This window comes from Anthonomus grandis, chromosome 9 (genome assembly GCF_022605725.1).
Source record: "Anthonomus grandis grandis chromosome 9, icAntGran1.3, whole genome shotgun sequence".
Lineage (NCBI taxonomy): Eukaryota > Metazoa > Arthropoda > Insecta > Coleoptera > Curculionidae > Anthonomus > Anthonomus grandis.
Window position 1 is genome coordinate 29,190,350 of NC_065554.1, and position 21,896 is coordinate 29,212,245.

At 32.9% G+C, this 21,896-nt stretch overlaps 1 protein-coding gene across 1 annotated transcript in view; it reads right to left on the reverse strand.

The window, feature by feature from the left end:
• Positions 1–21,896, reverse strand: part of LOC126740180 (coatomer subunit alpha) — a 48,552-nt gene that overhangs the window by 22,321 nt on the left and 4,335 nt on the right. Inside the window, exons 4-11 of the mRNA XM_050446111.1 lie at positions 16,306–16,510; positions 16,041–16,249; positions 15,778–15,979; positions 8,089–8,270; positions 7,690–7,900; positions 7,475–7,637; positions 7,194–7,415; positions 6,972–7,137 (exon numbers count right to left, since the gene is read on the reverse strand). Coding sequence (XP_050302068.1) covers positions 6,972–7,137; positions 7,194–7,415; positions 7,475–7,637; positions 7,690–7,900; positions 8,089–8,270; positions 15,778–15,979; positions 16,041–16,249; positions 16,306–16,510 — 1,560 coding nt within the window. The remainder of the gene's footprint in view (positions 1–6,971; positions 7,138–7,193; positions 7,416–7,474; positions 7,638–7,689; positions 7,901–8,088; positions 8,271–15,777; positions 15,980–16,040; positions 16,250–16,305; positions 16,511–21,896) is intronic.

The window sequence follows — 21,896 nt, forward strand, 5'->3', positions numbered from 1 at the left end:
AAGTGCTCTCATTCCCTTAGTTCTGCTCGGATCCTGTTATAACCCGGTGTTTTCGTAATCTAGGTGACCCAAATAAGACGCTGGTATACTTAGTTTGATTTCGAAAAAAATGAATTTTTGGTGAAAAAAATCGATACGGGGGGGGTATACCTGAAAAATGAAAAAACCCAAACTTTGAAGGTCGATATCTCAACTTCTATGGTAGCTATCGGGAAAATTCCAACGGTTTTGTCTTAGTTTCGTCATTCTAAATCCAACGAGACCATCCGCAAGGTCGTAGCTTTTCTAATAGCTGAGATATGGCATTTTTGATGCCCATTTTTGGCCTCAAAAACGGACGTCGAAAACGACTTTTTCAGGATTTTCAAAGTGCTCTCATTCCCTTAGTTCTGCTCGGATCCTGTTAGAACCTGGTGTTTTCGTATTCTAGGTGACCCAAATAAGACGCTGGTATACTTAGTTTGATTTCGAAAAAAATGAATTTTTGGTGAAAAAATTCGATACGGGGGCGTATACCCGAAAAATGAAAAAACCCAAACTTTGAAGGTCGATATATCGGCTCCTATGGGAGCTATCGGGAAAATTCCAACGGTTTTGTCTTAGTTTCGTCATTCTAAATCCAACGAGACCATCCGCAAGGTCGTAGCTCTTCTAATAGCTGAGATATGGCATTTTTGATGTCTATTTTTGGCCTCAAAAACGGACGTCGAAAACGACTTTTTCAGGATTTTCAAAGTGCTCTCATTCCCTCAGTTCTGCTCGGATCCTGTTATAACCCGGTGTTTTCGTAATCTAGGTGACCCAAATAAGACGCTGGTATACTTAGTTTGATTTCGAAAAAAATGAATTTTTGGTGAAAAAAATCGATACGGGGGGGTATACCCGAAAAATGAAAAAACCCAAACTTTGAAGGTTGATATCTCGACTTCTATGGTAGCTATCGGGAAAATTCCAACGGTTTTGTCTTAGTTTCGTCATTCTAAATCCAACGAGACCATCCGCAAGGTCGTAGCTCTTCTAATAGCTGAGATATGGCATTTTTGATGCCCATTTTTGGCCTCAAAAACGGACGTCGAAAACGACTTTTTCAGGATTTTCAAAGTGCTCTCATTTCCTCAGTTCTGCTCGGATCCTGTTATAACCCGGTGTTTTCGTAATCTAGGTGACCCAAATAAGACGCTGGTATACTTAGTTTGATTTCGAAAAAAATGAATTTTTGGTGAAAAAAATCGATACGGGGGGGTATACCCGAAAAATGAAAAAACCCAAACTTTGAAGGTTGATATATCGGCTCCTATGGGAGCTATCGGGAAAATTCCAACGGTTTTGTCTTAGTTTCGTCATTCTAAATCCAACGAGACCATCCGCAAGGTCGTAGCTCTTCTAATAGCTGAGATATGGCATTTTTGATGCCCATTTTTGGCCTCAAAAACGGACGTCGAAAACGACTTTTTCAGGATTTTCAAAGTGCTCTCATTCCCTTAGTTCTGCTCGGATCCTGTTATAACCCGGTGTTTTCGTAATCTAGGTGACCCAAATAAGACGCTGGTATACTTAGTTTGATTTCGAAAAAAATGAATTTTTGGTGAAAAAATTCGATACGGGGGGGTATACCCGAAAAATGAAAAAACCCAAACTTTGAAGGTCGATATCTCGACTTCTATGAGAGCTATCGGGAAAATTCCAACGGTTTTGTCTTAGTTTCGTTATTCTAAATCCAACGAGACCATCCGCAAGGTCGTAGCTCTTCTAATAGCTGAGATATGGCATTTTTGATGCCCATTTTTGGCCTCAAAAACGGACGTCGAAAACGACTTTTTCAGGATTTTCAAAGTGCTCTCATTCCCTTAGTTCTGCTCGGATCCTGTTAGAACCTGGTGTTTTCGTATTCTAGGTGACCCAAATAAGACGCTGGTATACTTAGTTTGATTTCGAAAAAAATGAATTTTTGGTGAAAAAAATCGATACGGGGGGGTATACCCGAAAAATGAAAAAACCCAAACTTTGAAGGTTGATATATCGGCTCCTATGGGAGCTATCGGGAAAATTCCAACGGTTTTGTCTTAGTTTCGTGATTCTAAATCCAACGAGACCATCCGCAAGGTCGTAGCTCTTCTAATAGCTGAGATATGGCATTTTTGATGCCCATTTTTGGCCTCAAAAACGGACGTCGAAAACGACTTTTTCAGGATTTTCAAAGTGCTCTCATTCCCTTAGTTCTGCTCGGATCCTGTTAGAACCTGGTGTTTTCGTATTCTAGGTGACCCAAATAAGACGCTGGTATACTTAGTTTGATTTCGAAAAAAATGAATTTTTGGTGAAAAAAATCGATACGGGGGGGTATACCCGAAAAATGAAAAAACCCAAACTTTGAAGGTTGATATATCGGCTCCTATGGGAGCTATCGGGAAAATTCCAACGGTTTTGTCTTAGTTTCGTGATTCTAAATTCAACGAGACCATCCGCAAGGTCGTAGCTCTTCTAATAGCTGAGATATGGCATTTTTGATGCCCATTTTTGGCCTCAAAAACGGACGTCGAAAACGACTTTTTCAGGATTTTCAAAGTGCTCTCATTCCCTTAGTTCTGCTCGGATCCTGTTATAACCCGGTGTTTTCGTAATCTAGGTGACCCAAATAAATTGGTGTTTGGACCGTGGCAATTGTATTATTGAAAATTGGACAAATTATAAATGAAGATAAATTGCGAGTATTAAGGTACAAACATTAACGCATGCGAAATTACACCTAAAAGACATAAATAAAAAGATTTATTAACGAAATTAAGAAAACATATCGCCCTATTTATTAATTATAATTTAAAGTAATGCTTATCGACTGAAAAAAAGATCTGAAATTATATGGTAGAAATTGTAACTGAATGACCGTTCAAAAATGAAAGTTTTGGGTTTTAAATTACAAACCTGGCGCAATGACGAGTGATTCTGTCATTGATATCACACCTCTTGATTGAACGCAATTCTCAGATATATATATAGTCAAATTTGGATTTTGAAAAACTATGTTAAAACCTTTGTAAACTAACCTTTTCTATAATTCGGAAAAGCTCATATTTTCTTAAAATAAGGTACAAATAGTTGTTTTCAAAATACAAAAACCACAAAAAAACTGTAAATCACATTGTGTTTTATTAGGAATTAATCCTGCAACATTGCAACTGGTTTTACTCGTCAATTAAAAAAATCAAAAATGTCACCGAAAATTCCAAGTAAAAATTGCAGATGAAAAGTCCCATAAATCGCATTGATTTTAATTCAAAATTTACAAATTTCTCAAAATATTAAAACAAAAATCCTAAAAAATTGCAGCAAAAATTCCCAAATTTTTTGCAAATTTTGCAAAATAACAATTGGTTAAAACAATGTATATCAAATAAACATAAACACAAATATTGTTTCCGCATCTCCATTTCAAGCCAAATACCTTAAATAACATACATAAAGCATTCTATACACAGGATAGATTTAATCAGTTCAATAGACACAATACAATTATTTATTTTATATTTTCGTTATCTTAAATGACTAAGGGAAATATAAAGATATTATTAAAATCATGGGAAAATGATGGAGTAATATTTTAAATCATGTGTCAATATCAGAACTTGATTAAAATAAAGAAATCGGCTGAGTGATATAAGACAAGAAGCGATTATTTCAAACAATAAATCAACGTTTGAAACAAAAATGAAAGATGTTATTATTAAACCATTATATAAAAATGGTGACAAGCAAATGGTGTGGAATTACAGACCAATAATTTCTCTTTTATCAATTTTTTCAAAAATCGTAAAACTTAAATGTAAAATATTTTCTGATTTACAATTTGAGCGAGCGAAGATTCACACAGAATACAATTTTCTACATCTCATATCGTCGCCTTGCACACATAGGGGCGTATCTGAAATATTTGTATTTTACAGGAAAAGAATTTTAAGATGTTGGCCCAAGAGACACTCTCGCTGTGAGAACACGATTTGGAATTTCCTTAAATTTTGTGCTCATGTGGGCATCTATGATTAGAACAATTTGCTATTATGAAATTTTAGATAAGTTTTCCAGTTTTTCCAAAAATCAAAAAAAGATTGGGATACGCCTTTTTGTGTGCTGTAATCGAATTGTTTTAAAAAAGTTACGCCCTTTGCAAAATAACAACAACCCATGGTAATCAAACTTTTATTCGAAAAATTACACATTTATTAAGTTTCAAATTAACCTAGTACTTCAAAGAAATGAAAAGTGGAAATCCTGGCCTGGCCTTAAAAAAATTCTTATCGCAAAAAAATTAATTTAGGTTCCTTAACGCCCTTAACACTATCAGCTTTATAAGAATAAGTAAACATTTTTGTAAATTTTTTAACTTAAAAAATATATCATAATAAACCAAAAGTAAAAAACTCTAACAAAAAAACTGAACTGTTTATAACATAAAACGATAAAAAAAGGGACTTATTCATGTGGGAGAGATCTGTAAAATGACACATGCTCCTGAGATCGAATTACAGGAGTTTCTCCACTACACAAAGAAATTAGGTCCTGATATTTTAGACATGTTATCTTTGGTCGTCCATTGTTAAGTTCTCCGAGGGAAAAATGATCTATGTTTGTTCTCTTCAATGTGAGGCTTCTATAATGTTCATCACAGTGAGACACTTTAAAAAAATATTATCTGGACTTTCCTTTTCAACTTTAATTTCAAAGATTTCTGTCCAGTTGATGTGGTTTCTGTTATCATCTTGGCGTATGCTTAAAACTCTTAAATCTTTCGACAAGCCTTTAAAATCTATGAAATCGGTTTAAATTCATTGGAATTACATTATAGGGATTTTTAGCCCTAGCTAATCTGAAAATCGGAATAAACTGAGATGGAACAAATATGTTTCCTGAACGCGAAATGGCAGTACTTATGGTACTATGGACTTCCCTTCACTTTGACCATGAAAGGGCTCAAAAAATGAAAGACGAATTTGCCTAATGTTCTTGCTGCTTCTTACAAAATATAGTAACATTATAGCGACTATGGAATTTTTATTTTGGCCGCTACAGCCATCGGCAAATAAATCTGCAGATTTAACCTCTTTTTCATCGTAATGCATCAAAAATTTGTAGATACATGTTGATATTTCCGATGAGCCTCTTTTGCTGTCAATTTCACTCCATGTATAGAAAAAACATTCCTTAGATACCAAATTGTATAGTGTAAACAATACTATTAAAAAGGCGTATCTAAGATACGCCTTTTTGTCTGCTATTTTAAAATGACTTGATGAGATACGCCTAAACAGTTTGCGTGCATAACCCAGGCAATAAATTATATTGAGTTACGCCCTTTTGAGAGCAGCTAGAAAACACCAAATTTGTCAACCTCCGGGCGAAATCCAAAAAAATTAAAATTATGAGTTACGCCCCTTTGTATGCAAGGCGACGATATATCTGATACAATGGACAACAGTGAAGCTTACCCATGCCATTCGCAGCCTATAATAATTTTCTCTCAAAACTTGGAAATTTATCAAATATTTCAAAATATAGTTATGCCTTAAGGGTTAAATTTCACGGTGTGAGTACTGATGGAGCCATGACAGCTTACCATGCATTCATTCAGTCGAAAATACGATATGGTCTTATTTTTTTGGGACATTTCCGTGGAAATTGATAGAATACGAGATGTATAAGACGTATCTTTGGAAAGTGCCAGATAGTTGAAGAAGCGTATTTTAAGAGAAATGAAATTTGACCCTAATTTCCATGTATATACTGATGATCTGTTCGAAGACTTTAGATATGATCATACATACTTAACTAGACGCAAGACTCGTTTTTTACCAGAAAAATTCAATTTTAGCTATATACAAATAAATGTTGGTTATTTCGTTTTAAAATTTTTAGTAATAAGCTTTTTATTCATTGGAGGAGTTCTTTCAAGAATCTATTGCAGTGTAGTTTCCCTAGTTTAATTTTCTGTTTTTTTTTGTTACATTTAAACATTTTTCTTTTTTTTTGTATTAAATTTATTTTTTTTTGACAAATTAATGTTCAATGCCTACTTTCTGGCTATCGGCTATATTTAAAAAAATAAAACGAATCAAACAAATGAACATTTTTTCCCAAACTAAAACTTTAGATCTGCGCCAGTTATACTGACTTAAATACAAATATAACACACAAGACGAAATTCGTCAATATATACAACAATAACGAATAAAACTCATAGCCAAAGAAGCGTGAAATACTTTTCTTCAAGATTGTATAAAATGCTTCTTGAGCACTTAATTAAAACTTTTCAACACTAAAATTAAAGACTGGATATATTTAAAATGGCAGAGACGCTAAAAAGATTTAGGGAGGGTTCCCTTAAACCTTTGATATTCCTTAGGTTTACAGGCAAGGGTGGCTTGGCCGTAATAGGTTGAGTAAAGAACCACTTGATTGTAGAATTCAAAACTGGTTTATTCACCCAAAACTACAACTATTTATATCAGTCTTAAATCAACAATTCGTGGTGATTTTCAAAACTAAGATGTTTTCTCTTTACTATACTTCCCAATGATGAAACCTTGCAAATTGTTTTAAAAAACTAAACAGTTCGTGATTCGGGTGACAGACCTATGTTTTTATAAACTATACTACGCACCTTGACGGACTAACATAAACAGTTTTATATACTTAAGTAAAAAATAGAATTTTTAAATTAATAAATTTAAAATTAAAAATGTCGATTAGACAGACGCTTTTAATGATTTAATTAATTTGAAATTCCTGGACTTAATTATATCATGGATGTAACTGTGATTACTGATTCACACCAAATTTTGACAAAATTCTAAATTTGGCTCCTTATTGACACTTCTTGTGCTTCAGCGGTGTTTCTTTCATATGTTATTATATACTTTAGATTGTGCTTACATTTTGTAACTAATAAATGTAAATATTGTTATTATTTTTATACTTACCTAAAAGCAGAGCACCGTGATACTGGGCCGATCTGGCCTTCCGAATTTCCGCAATCTTAGTCATTTTCCTCAGTTTCTCCAAATTGCCGGTGATCAAATATAAAAATGACAATTTTTCAAAACTCTTGGTCCTCTGATAGCACATCTCTACGACTTGATGGTTACCCTACCAAATCCCTTAGTTATTACCCCTTTAACGTGGTAAAAAATTGTATAAATTACCTGCCATAGGGCCGCTTGCGCTAACTGATCCCAACAATTCTTATCGTTCAAAGATTTGGCGGCCTCCAAAGCGATCTCGATGTTTCCGCATTCCAGAGCTAACGTGAACCTCGTCTTATCATCTTTTACGAAATGTAACGCCACCTCTGGATAACCTTTCTGTTGCAAGTAGGAAATTATCGATTGCCCTACTAGCCGCGATTTTTGAACCATATATAACACCTAAAAAAAATATTGAGAAGTTAATTTTATTAAAACAACAACGAAGAAATATATCACACTTCTTCATATCTGTGATTGATGAGGGCCAGTTTGAATTTATACTCCGTAGGATCGATAGTGAAGATTCTCGATTTGCATTCGCGATCTAAGCAAAATACTTGACTCCCTTTAACTCTTGTGATGTAAATCGGCAGGTCTAGGGTGCGAATTATTCCATGATCACTAAAAGTGACATTTATTAACATTTCTTCTCTTAAAAACGTATATGACTTACCCATTTGTAAGGGTGTACTTAATATGATTGCTGGTGGTGTAAATAAATACTCCAGAGTCGTCCCAGGCACCGGATTTCACTCTGGTATTCTCATGTAATGAACATAAAACGTCCAGTTTTCTATTGCATACTGTTACGGTATGTTTAGCTAGTAGAGCTATGTGCGCCATATCGCTTGACCATACTACGTACCGGCATTTATTGATTTTTACTAAAATAGTGAGAAAATGTTAACAAAAATTATATGGGATAAATGCTTTGACAGACATTAAAGGAAGAGAAATAGTGAAAAGCATAACAAAATATGGTATACGGTATTTGATGCACTTAGGCGGTAAAAATATTAAAAAAGTTGTTCTTTATCACACCCTCCTCGCACTTATCCAAAAAATTGTTCACCTTGAGCCAAAGTCCTTTTTTGTTGCACATCGAATAAAGTGACATGCTCCGTATCCCTTAATAACAGCATTCCAGTTCCCGCATAAAAGATCTCATCGCACGTGGGGGTTTGCACTTTCTTTGTCACCTCGTTTTTCAAGTTTTTAATGACGATTTGATGGCCTCGGTCTAAAACGGCGAATCTAAAAGAACGTGTGAGTTATTTCATTTTAGTCAGTAGGTTTTTTTTGTTGGTTATAGATCGACGTTTCGATCTCTATCAGATGATACTCAGGACTCTAAAACATGCACAAAAACTGAACTGAAATTATCAATTCTGGCACAGTTATTTTATTTTAACTAGTTTTTAAAATATATAGACATTTTGTTGAATTTTTGAAAAAAAAATCGGTTTCTCTAAAATATTTTTTTTCTTGAAAACCTGTTAATTTTTTGAAAAACGCTGAAATAGGTGTCTAGTCGAATTATTCGAGGAATATGTGTACAGGTTTTCAGAATTTTATTTTTACTGGTTTTTGGGTTATAGGTATTTTGTGAAATTTTTGGACCTTTCCAAAAAATATTTTTTCTCAAAATTCTGTACACTTTTTTTAAAAACGTTAAAATAGGTGTCCAGTCAAATTATTCTGGGAATATACAGTGGTGGCCAAAAGTATGGAAACTTTAAACTCTTTTAAAAAATGCAGAAAATATCGAAATGCGAAAACTCTCAAAAATATAAATAAACAGCTTATCAGCAAGTAAAGAAATTCCAATGGAGGTAAAGCAAAAGAATGTTGTTTATTAGTTTTGATGAAAGAGGAGTTATTTCTCTGTGGCCAAATGTAAGGAAACCTTTAATAAAATCATAATAATTGTTTACTACAAGCTGTTTAACGGTACGATTTTGTTTGAGTGAAGACAGGCATCATGCCTTAGTGTAAATACTTATCTAGTGATTTAAAAAGTAAAATAGTTGAACTATACCAGAAGGATTATAAACAAATTGAAATAAGTAAAAATTTTAACATTTTAAAATGCACTGTTTCAAAAATAATTAAAAAATTTGAAGAGAGAGGAAATGTTTTGGTAGCCCACAAGCAAGGAAGACCAAGAAAGTTCTATGAAGGTAATGAAAAGAATATCGATGAACGACCCAAAGAAAACTTCTATAAATATTTCTGGAGAAATGAGTGAAATGGGGATTTCTGTGTCTGCTCGCATAGTGAGAAGAAGGCTAAATGAAGTGGGGCTTTTTGGAAGAGTTGCTGTAAAGAAACCACTAATATCAAAGAAAAAAAAAAAGTATCGCTTGAAATTTGCACGAGATCATCTTACCGGGTCTCACCAAATGTGGAATACTGTATTGTTTAGTGACGAAAGTATTGAATATTTTTTTCAATTTTTTATTCAATTATTTGAAAGTGTCGGGAGACATTATGTCCGGCGACCAAAAGGTACAAGGTACAGCCACAAATACCAAATGCCTACGGTAAAACATGGTGGTGGAAGCGTAATGGTGTGGGGTTGTTTCTCCCGATCAGGTGTTGACCCCTTGGTTAAAATTGATGGAATAATGAACCGTTTTCTATAAAAAGACATATTGGAAAACAACATGTTGCCTTATGCTGAGGAGGAAATGCCATTGAGATGGTTGTTTCAGCAAGACAACGGCCCTAAACACAAGTACCAATTTGTGAAAAACTGGTTAAATGAACAGAGCATTGCTTTAATGGATTGGCCTTCACAGTCCCCAGATCTGAATCCCATAGAGAATTTATGATATCATTTGGACAGGAAGATTCGAAACCATTCGATTTCAAACAAGGCTCAACTGTGGGAAATACTGCGAACTGAGTGGGCTGCCATTTCCAGTGAAGACTGTGCGAAGACTTGTCGATTCTATGCCACGAAGATGTAGAGAAGTAATAAATTCGGAGGGATATGCCACAAAATATTAGCAGATTTTGATTTAGATGTAATTTATATAAATAACTTTCTTCAGTTTCCAAACTTTTGGCCAAGAAAATATTAATTTTATTTCATTTTCTTTTTATAATACGTTTAATTTCAAATTAATACGTTAAGTTAGGTAATTTATTATATATACTTTATCACAATATGAGTAACTTTATTATAGTTCCTGGTTTCTTAAAAAAAAAAATACAAATTAAAAAAGTTTCCATACTGTTGGCCACCACGGTATATAGAAATTTTGAAAATTTTATTTTCACTGTTTTTTGAGTTAAGGACATTTTGTAAAATTTTTGAAAAAAAAATCGACGTTTCAAAAAAAAATGTTTTTTCAAAACCTTGACGATTTTTTCTTAAAACACTGAAATATGTGTCCAATCGAATAAGCCCATGAATACGTGTAGAAACTTTCAGAATTTTATTTTTATTGGGTTTTGAGATATGAGCACTTCATTAAATTTTGGGAAAAAAATGGACCTTTCTAAAAAAATTGTTACTCAAAATTTTGTTTATTTTTTTTTTGAAAAACGCTGAAATAGGTGTGTAGTTCAATCATTCCAGGAATTTATATAGAAGTTTGTAAAAATTAATTTTAACTGGTTATTGATTTATGGACAATTTGTAAATTTGTGAAATAAAAAATCGATTTCTACAAATTTTTTTTTCTCAAAACTCTCTTATTGTTTTACAAAACGTTGAAATAGGTGTCCGGTCATATTATTCTGGGAATATACAGTATCGGACAAAAATTAAGCGACCCTATAATATTCCTAAAAAACTTTGTGACTGTATACCTCGTATAATTAGGAACAATTTTGTAGTATCAGTACATACCTTTGTTAATCGTATTTAAACAATCTTTGCCTCTTGTGATGAATAGCAAGAGATTAGTAAATTGTTGTATGTTTTCATGGACAAAAATAAAGCGACTTGATCGATATTGTTCATACCATTAGTAGGTAAACATTGGTTTTGGTCGGTATCAAATCTATATTTTGTTTAAAAATGCCTCGTGGTAAAAGTTTTTCTATTGATCTTAAAGAAAGGATTATTGCATCGTATAAGATGGGAAATACCACAATACGTAATAACAAGAACTAAGGGTTTTAAAATCTGTTCTGTCGAGGACCATTTAGAACTATCGAATTAGAGGAAAAGTTGTTAACCGAAAACAGACGGGTAGACCGAGAAAAACTTGAAAGAAATTGGATAGAAAAATTAAAAGGATCTCCCAGGCAAATCCTTTTCTGTCAGCAAAGCAAATTCTGGCTGAAACTGGGGGCTCTAATGTTTCCTCTCGAACGATACAGCGCAGACTAGTTAAAGCAGGCTTAAAAGCATGCAAACCTGCCAAAAAACCGCTTCTTAGTAAGAAGAATATTAAAGCACGTCTTCTGTTTGCAGAACAACATGCTCACTGGACACCAGAGCAATGAAAAAGGACTTTTTAGTGATAAGTCGAAGTTTAATTTATATCAAAGTGATGGTGTTCAATATGTTCGTCGTATTGCAGGTAAAAGACGACCCAAAGTATATCCAAGGTACTGTAAAACAGGAGGTGGCAACGTGTTAGTGTGGGGTTGTTTCTCTGGCTATGAAATGGGACCAATTTACCAAATTGAGGGCCTTATGGATAGGTTTAAGTATAAATATATCCTTGAAAATGTCATGCTACCTTATGCGGAATGGAATATGCCACTACGTTTTGTTTTCCAACACGACAATGATCCAAAATGTATAAAAGAATGGTTTAATGAAAATAAAATAGCCATTCTGAAATGGCCAGCCCAATCGCCCGATCTTAACCCGATCGAAAACCTGTGGGAAATTGTGGATAGGCAACTTAGAAGTAAAACCTATAAAAACCAAGAGTACATTTTTGAAGAAATTAAAAATATATGGAAAAATATTGATCAAGATATAATTGACAATTTAATTTCTTCCATGCCTCAAAGGTGCCGCCAGGTAATCGCAAATAAAGGCTTGTGGACTAAATATTAAGGGCGCAATCTGATAATGTTTTCTTTTTCTTTTTATGATCTTGTTTATACGGAAGAATTTTGGTATGTTATGTAATAAATATATGTTTATTAATGAGTGTATTTGTTTTATTGAGTTTTAATTCTTCTTGCGTTTTTGCTTTTTTAATAAAAGAAAAAAACTGTATCGTCGCTCTATTTTTGTCCGATACTGTATATAGAAATTTTGAAAATTTTATTTTCACTGTTTTTTGAATTAAGGACATTTTGTAAAATTTTTGAAAAAAAATCGACACTTCAAAAAAAAAAATTTTTCCAATACCTTGATTTTTCTTAAAATACTGAAATATGTTGCCAATCAAATAATCCCAGGAATATGTGTAGAAACTTTCAGAATTTTATTTTTATTGGTTTTTGAGATATAAACACATTTTTCTCAAAACTCTCTTAGTTTTTTACAAAACCTTGAGATAGGTGTCCGGTCATATAATTCTGGGAATATGTATAGAAATTTTCAAAATTTTATTTTCATTGTTTTTTAAATTAAGGGCATTTTGTAAAATTTTTGAAAAAAATCGACTTTTCAAAAAAAAATTTTTTTTCAAAACCTTAACCCTCGTCTTCCCGGGTGGGGTACAAATGTACCCCATACATCTCTTTTCTTGCATATTTGCCCAAAAAAAGCTTATTTTTTGTGAAGAATTTTATTTTCTGTTAATAAAAGCTTTGTAAATATTTACTGCCTTTTAAACCACATTTTTTTCTCGGTTTTTCGAAAATAAAGTTGTTTGAATAGCCTGGGGTACATTTATACCCCACGTGGGAATGCACGCCTACTGGCTTGGCGGTGGGTTCTAAAAATAGACCATTAGTTGATTAGAGCGATCGTTGCAGTGTGCGCAGACTTATTTACTGTTTTATTTATTTCAAAGCCATTGAAGTGTTTTGTTTTAGCAGTTAGTTTTGTGGTATTTCGCTTTTTTAAAATTTAATCAAAAATGTCGAAAGGCCTTAGTGATGCCGAATTAGAACGGCTATTATATGCAGACTCCAATGATGAAATAGGGGAATTTGACGTAATTTTGTCTGACGATGAGGAAAGTGACAAGGAACCGGAAATAAATAACGAGCAGTCGGATCTTATTGAATGCGATAGTGACAGTCAAGGCACATCTATGGACGGTGGAAATCCATTTTATAAATATAAAGATGGTACCCAGTGGTCCAAAGTTCCCTATCCTCAGACACGCAGGGGAGCTAAAAATATAATAAAGAATAAACAAGGTCTTACTCCGTATAGTTCAAATTTTTCCAGTGAAATTGAAGCTTTTTTACTGTTCATATCAGATAATATATTGAATATATTAGTAGTTCAAAAATAGAAAAACTGAAGAGGTAAGTTTCCTTTTTCATTGACCTTATTTAAAATTTTATTTGATATTATTTATTAGTATTATTAGTTTTTTTTTATTTTACTGTTACTTATTAAGAATTATTTTGTTATAGGTAATAAGACAATAGAATGAAAAATATCCACATAAATTGCAACGAACTTGGCAGCTTACCGATTCTACGGAAATCAAGGCGTACCTAGGAATCCTACTGATCCAAAGAGCGCTTCAAGCAACCAAGGAGCCCCAAAAAATGTTATGGTGTACAGATAAGAAATATGTCAGGCCTATTATTCCGGCAATCGATTTCAGTTGCTTACAGCATTTATTCGATTTGACGACTATTCTACTAGACCTCAGCGTAAGATAAACGATAAATTGGCGCCAATTAGAGAAATTTTTGATTTGTTTGTTCAGAATTGTATCATGGCCTATTCACCTGGGTCACATGTTACTATCGATGAGCAACTTGTTTCCTTCAGAGGGAGATGTCCTTTTCGAGTTTACATGAAAAGTAAGGCCGATAAATATGGCCTTAAAATTTGGCGGATAGTAAAAATTCGTACAGTATAAATTGACAGGTTTATCTTGGTAAAATAAATAACAAACCAGAAAAAAATCAGGGTGAGAGAGTGGTTCTGGATCTTGTTGAACCCCTGGCACTGGATATGGAGTAACCAGTGATAACTTTTTTACAAGTCTACCACTGGCAGATAAGCTTGCTAAAAAAAAAACTTACCGTGTGTGGAACCCTGAGAAAAAATAAGTCATACATTCCAAACGAGTTGCAACCCAAATTATTTAGGCCTGAATTTTCTAATATGTTTGCATTCACAAAGGAACATACTATTGTGTCTTATACAACTAGCAAAAGCAAAGCAGTTATTTTATTGTCTACGGAACATCATGATGATACTGTTGCAGATGAAAAATATAAGAATAAACCTTATATTATACTTCATTATAATGATACAAAGGGTGCTGTAGACACCACATATAAAATGGTAAAGCAATACTCTGCTCGCAGAATTTGCAATCGATGGCCAATGGCAATTTTTGGCCAATTATTAGATATTGCGGCACTAAACTCTTTTTATTTTATGGGACATCAAGTATCCAAAAATCAAAAAATCTAAGGACGACCGACGATATTTTTTGCCTCACTTAGGAGAATCTTTGGTAAAAGAATATATTGTATGAAGATATAATAACTCAGGACGCTTGAGCAAGACGCTAAGGCAGTATATGCGCGATGTTGTTCCAGACTTGGCGTCTCCTCCAGTTGAAAACCAAAATGATAAGACCTAAAAGTGGACGTTGTTATCTCTGTGATCGAAATAGAGATCGCAAATCTAGACAACTTTGCAAGGAGTGTCAAAATTTCGTATGCGCGGAACACCATGTAAAAGAAGTGAAGTGTGTTAACTGCAAAGAAAACTAACTATGTTTTCTTCTAATTTGATTACTTACAAGTTTATTTTATGTATTTGTATAATTAAAAACATGTAAATGTATCAGTAGTATCATTTATATGATGGGGTACAAATGTACCCCACTTGGGACTTTACATAACTTTTCTAACATGGGAAGACGAAGATTAACGAGTTTTTCTTAAAATACTGAAATATGTGTCCAATCGAATAAGCCCAGGAGCACGTGTAGAAATTTTCAGAACTTTATTTCTACTGGTTTTTGAGATATAGGCCTTTTGTGAAATTTCGAAAAAATAAGTATTTATTTCTAAAACGCAGCTGCTTAGTTATAGAAATATGTTAAATTAAAGGTATTTTAACTGTTCATTAGAATATAAAATAAAATCTAAAAAAAATGAAATTTTCACCAGGTTATATTATATGCGCAAGATAGTCTCTTAAAATGATGTTTAACATTTAAGTTTTGTAGGAACTTAAATAGCTGAGAAATAAACAATTAGTTATCCCTTGGTTTTTAAGAAGAAACTCATTTTTTTTTCTCAAAAATCGCCAGATAAAGATAAGCATAGAGAAGTATGATTAAAAAAGATTCAAAAAGAAGCAGGGAATCCAAACATCTAAATATGTATAGGGGATTATATTTAAAAAAATCAAAGCCATTTTTCTATATAATATAATCAATTTTTCAAAATAATTAATTTTATGCAAAACACTTAAATTAGACTGAAGAAAATTTATTTTTCATTGAGCATTAATTACTATTTGGGAAAATTTAGATTTCATTCGTGTTTTTTTGTAACTTTTAGACTCCTGAGATCGAAACTATAGATAGTTTTTTTTAACTTATATCCAACAAAAAAATTAAGCAAGCTAAAAAACGTGTTTAGGTCCCTTTACACTAACCGGGACTTTTTTTTTTTTAAGAAAACTTACCTATTTCTGGCGACCCATAGGGCCGTTAACCCACTGGACCTTTTACTTTCCACCTCAGGTACATGATCACCGCTCTCCTGCTCTTTAGGAATCATATAAAGATCGTAAACGCTGTTGTCCAAATTGGAGGTGCGCGTGAATAACAGCACCGCATTTTCCGCCGGATTAAATGACATTCCATAGACCGGTACTTTGCCACCGCCTAAAAACGAAATTAAGAAAATTGTTCCCATTACAAACTTAAATTGCTTATAATAATCAACCTTTAATTTGAATAACGGGAGTATCCTTGGCGGTATTGAAATCCAAACGTCTCAGATAGCGCTCTTTCACGTAATAAAGTAGATTCCCGTGGACCGTGTAAGCAGGTCTTTCACGTTCCAGTTTAAAAATGATCATTCCGGCGTCGTGACCTGCCGCAAACAGGTTCAGGTTAGGATGGGAGGTCATTACCCAAAATCTCTCATGTTCTCTATAAAATAAAAAAATGATTATTCTAAATGTCTAAAGGTGGCATACGAGGCGAACCTTCTGAATGTGTGCAGGCAAACTCTCTTTTGCATACACCAGACCCGGATGCTCTTATCTTCGCTGTTGGATAAAATCAGCTCTTGACGGGGATGAAACAGGACGCAGGACACGTTGTTGTAATGTCCCCTGCAAGTATCCACTTCCCATGCTTTAGAGTCGTTCATTCTCCAGAGTTTTACTTGACGATCGTCAGCTCCGGATACTAAATGGTGGAATAGTTAGAAAATGACAAGAAATCTAAAGGCTAATAATAATATAAACGCTTGATATGAAAGAAGATTACAAGGAAGTAAAGATTCATTTATGGATTATAATATGGACCTTTAGAATTGATATTAATGAAAAGGATGCGTTATGTATGCTTAACTAAAAGGATGTTTTATAATTATTTTTTAGGTGTTTTTATGGAATATATAAAGAGTAACTTTTTATATCAATCCACAGAAATAAACAACTACTTTAACTGTCTGGACGAATCAACATACTTGAATCCAGAGGAAAATAAGTGGGTAATACTTTTTCTTCCAGGTTTTCGTGCTTAAGGTGCATATATAGTTATATTATAGAGTAAGTGATTCTAGGAGGTCGTTGCGGTTTTTATTTCGTCTAGGCAGTTAAAGTAATTTCATATGTCTTCCATAGTCAGTTGACCTAATAAATTTAAATAAATGTATACGTAACTTTTATGATACCTATATTATATTCTGCACTTAACTTTCATCAGCAAATTTTTCAAAGGTTTAATAAAGAAGTAAGACATAAAGAATTACGCAGTGGGATCTATGACTATACTATATTGGGAAAATTGATATGGATGTAACATTAAATCCTAGTTCTTGTTGGGAACATGTTAGTAGACTGGGTTCTTTTAAGTTATTACCCAAATTGTATGTACTTATGCAATAATATATAACGGAATTCTTTCCAAAATTTAACAATTAATTAATACTTATTCTTATTACCTATTTGAAATTGTTATTGCACCTAGATAACTAAATATATGTATGTATAAGCAAAACATCTATTCCTCAATAATTAAATAAATGTTTACCTTTGTAATCATACTAAAACGTATTTCACAATAAATCAATTTTGATTAAACTACATACTATAAAAATTCTTTCATTGTACAACAAATTAATACTATATAATTTACTTTTATTGTAAATTACTTTTAGGACATAGTTTTTCAACAATCTGAGGTGGCCTTAATTTATGTACCACCCCACACAACTATTAACAAAATAGAGAACCAACTAATGATTTATTAATCATAATTGTTAATATCTTATATAGAATCTATACACTAAAGTTACGAATTATTGATGCTATACTATTGACATGGGGTGTTCAGCTAAGATTTTGATCCACCACTACACCAAACTACTCTATTTAATCACATAATTGTATTAAATCTGTGTTATTAACCCATATACAATAAAAAGTTGGTCCATTTGTATTTTTTGTGGAAAACTGAGTCTTTTGAAGATTTAGGGGTAATTTAAAGTAATCAAGCCATTTTTTTCACTCTGCAAAATCTTACTAAAATTTCCACACAATTCCTCTAATTTTGTAATGTTCTAAGATATGCAAGGTTTTTTTTTATAACACAACAATTGTTTTTATCACTATTATTTATATTTGTGGCTTTTTAAATGTGACATACTGTATAGCATTGGTTATACTACTAATCTCCATACTGATTTTTTTTTTAACTTTTATAAGCTCTAAATTTAATTTTTTTTTGACAAATAGCCCTTACTCTTAAATAACGCAGATAGCATTGGCATCATTTGAAAGAAAGAAAGAAAGAAAATGTGCTATATTACGTAAGAGAAAACAAAATCTTGTGTACAAGGATCCTAAAAACTAAAAAATTCCAAATTCACTTTTAATTTCAAATTTCAAAAAAACATAACATCTAAAACATTTTACCATAAAATTTACACATTACCAAAATTAATTATAACAAAACAGATTGAAAAAAAAAAGCATCTTTTTGATAAATTTGATTAAAAAATAAGTAAAGTTGTCAATAAAACAGAATTTAGAGGAAGTAAATTAAAATATTTAATAGGAAACAAAACTAAAACACTAAAATGATGTCAGAGCACAGGTCAAAAGGTATCATTAAAAAAATCGTCAAGGCTATAATATACCCTGGATAATAAAAGTGATTTTAATTTCTTTTTGAATTTCTTAACTTCTAAAATTTGTCTGATACATAGAGGAACATGGTTGGAAATTTTTTTGCTAAGGTATATAAGTGAGTTCTTGGTGAAGGAGGATGTAGGGATTGGTAAGGGAAAATGTTAACCTGGCGAGTCATATTACCAGTGTTAGAAGGAGGTTTAGGACATTTATGAATAAAAGTCGCTGTTTCTAAGAGAAAAAAAGGTGATGGATTTTTTGAGATATAAAGAGAGGCTTACAAGAATCTCTTTACCCAGCGGAACATAAGTATCTAACTGCCTTTTTTTGAATCACAAAACTTATGTTTAATAATCCCTTGTTGCTTAAACCCCAAAAAGGCAAGCCATAACGAAGTTGGGACTCAATAAGAGAAAAGTACACTGAACGTGCAACTACCCCTCCCAGCTCATGCCCCGCCATTCTTACTGCAAAGCATCCAGAGGATAATTTTGATGCAAGATTTAGGATATGATCTTCGAAGCGAAGGCGACCATCAATGGTAATACCAAGGAACTTACAGCTTTCTTTGTTTTGCAAGGAGGAGTTTTCACTAAACATAAGGCCCTGAACGTCACACTTAAATCCCATAATAAAGGTTTTGCCCACATTAAATACAAGCCTGTTTGCAGCACACCACTCCAATAAAATCTTAAGATCCTTAAATACCTGGGCTTTAACATTATCAGAATCTCTATGATTCCATAAAATGGTGGTATCATCAGCAAACTGAACCACTTTGCCCTGCAGTTTTAATGAACCCAAATCATTTACATAGAGCGAAAATAATAGTGGTCCTAACACTGAACCCTGAGATACTCCAGTTTTAAGGGATCTGGAATCGGATAAACATCCAGATACTATAACTCTTTGGGTACGATTAGACATATAGGATTCCAGCCATTGCAATGCACACCTCTAAAGCCATAATTATTGAGCTTAGACAGCAGTATTCCATGATCTACACGATCAAATGCCTTGGATAAATCGCAAAACACTGCCGCCGCGAACTCTCCAGAATTTAAGGAAACATAGACACTCTCCAAAAAGCCTAAAACAGCATCATGAGTCCCTTTTCCTGTTTGAAATCCAAACTGATTTGCAGATAAAATGCAATTATGTTGCAAAAAAGACAAAATTCTGATTTTTGCAAGTTTTTCATCTATCTTGAAGAGGGTAGATAATATAGAAATTGGACGGAAATTACAAGGCTCACTCAAATCTCCACCCTTATAAAGAGGGATAACCACTGCCTCCTTCAAACATGTTGGAAAGATGCCATTATGAAAGGAATTGTTTATGGCAGAAGCTAAGGCACTCAATGCTGAGTCAGGCAAAAGGAGTAGTAATTTTAATGATATTCCATCAGCTCCAGCTGATTTATGGTTTTTAAGCTTTTAATTGCATCTTTAACATCAGTAAGGCTAACAGGATAAAGGAAAAAAGAATTTTGAACTGAGACTTGTTGAATATAATGCAAAGGATCAATATTAGTATTCACATCCTTGAGCAATAAATGAGGAATATTACAGTAATAATCATTTAAACTATTTGGTCTTACTTCTGGTTCTGAAACTTTCTTGTGAGAATGCCTGAAGTCATTTATAATTGACCAACACTCTCTCTGCCTATTTGGGGACACATTCAAGCGGTCACTATAATATTTAACCTTTGCTGCTTTTATCATCTTTCTGTATAGACTACGATATTTCTGATGATAAAGAATATGTGTGCATTAGTTGTATCCTTGCACAACTTAGCCAAAAAACGGAGGTTTTTAGCTGAAGTTCTGGGGCCTGCTGTGACCCATGGTTTTCTATTTTTCATTTTAAGCCTCTTTATAGGAAAACACTGATTGATCTTGTCACATAGCACATGAAATAACAAAGTAAACAGGTCAGGAGCCATTTCAACTGCATTCCAATTAACCAAAGCTGTAGTAGAAGAAAAAGCATTGAAATTTGCTCTGCTGAAAATTCTTCTTATATATGAGATGAAGGAAATACAGTGTTGCATGGAATCCTAGCGAGAATGGCTTGATGGTCAGACATACCAGATGAGAGTACTCTACATGACACATCATTTAAATTTGTACACAAATAATCAATAGTAGTTGCAGATGAGGATGTTATATGTGTGAGATTCCAACATACTTAAAAGATATGTATGATATGATGACAAGCTTAGATCAGTGAAGTTAATATTAAAGTCACCAGCCAATATAACTATGGAGTGTAGAGACAATTGGGATAATAGAGAATCAAGTTTGTCCAGGAACCTACCAATATCTCCTGTGGGTGGTCTACAAACACAAAGAACATATAAATTAAATCGCTTACAAAAACAAAGGGAGAATTTAAAAACCTTCTCCAACAGAAAGCTATCATACTTATTAATTTTACAGAAAAAAGCTTCAATTGTTTGTTTAACTAAAATAGCTGTTCCTCCATGTATGGAGTGTTGCCGACAAAAAATTGATATAGGAATATAATCAGATGTTAAGAAACATTCATTAGGCTTTAACCAGTGCTCAGTTAGTAATACAATATCAGGAAAATCACATGAATCAAGTAAAAAATGAAGCTCGTCCAATTTATTTCTTGAGACTGTATATTTAAAATAAAACTACTGAAACTTATCGCATGCTTATTTTCAATGTTATTTATAGATTGTGAGTAAGCTTCATCTTCTGTGTATTTATCTATAAAAAAGAATCCCTATCACAGTCAGTATCTAGAAGTCCAGGTTGATTACTTGGTTTTATTGTGGACACATTTTTTGATAAAATGCTACTTTTGAAATGTTTTAAAATATGGGTATACAGTATACCATGCCAAATCTGATCCAAAGTTGCTGGCATGATTAGACTCTAAAATTCTATTTAGATTAATATTATTTGCGTGAAATATTCTATGTACGTATGTATTTTTCCAGACACTTTTATGTGTTGTGAATAACTCGAAATTTCATTTACATTTAATCCTAAATAAATAAATTTATACATGACTTTCTTTAACAATCTACCATTAATATTAATGTTTAAATCATTTATTATTTTGCTTAAAAATGTTATATTTAGTTTTAAGAAGAAGAGGGAAGTGGCTGTGTTGCTCGAAGGACAATACAAATCAATCAAACCAGATGTATTCAGAGCAAAAAAAAATTGCTCTGAATACAACTTGATTGATTTGTATTTATATTTAGTTTTATTCATATTGACTATTAATTTATTCAAAAACAGCCCTACTTAAGGTAAGTACTACGGGTTTAATTAATCAAATTATTTAGTGCATTTACCTCACCTCTTTAGCCTTATTTGGTACTAAAAAAAGTCATTTATTATTATCACATTATTATTATTATTCCATGTTTTATATATGTATCTTTAGGTTCATCAA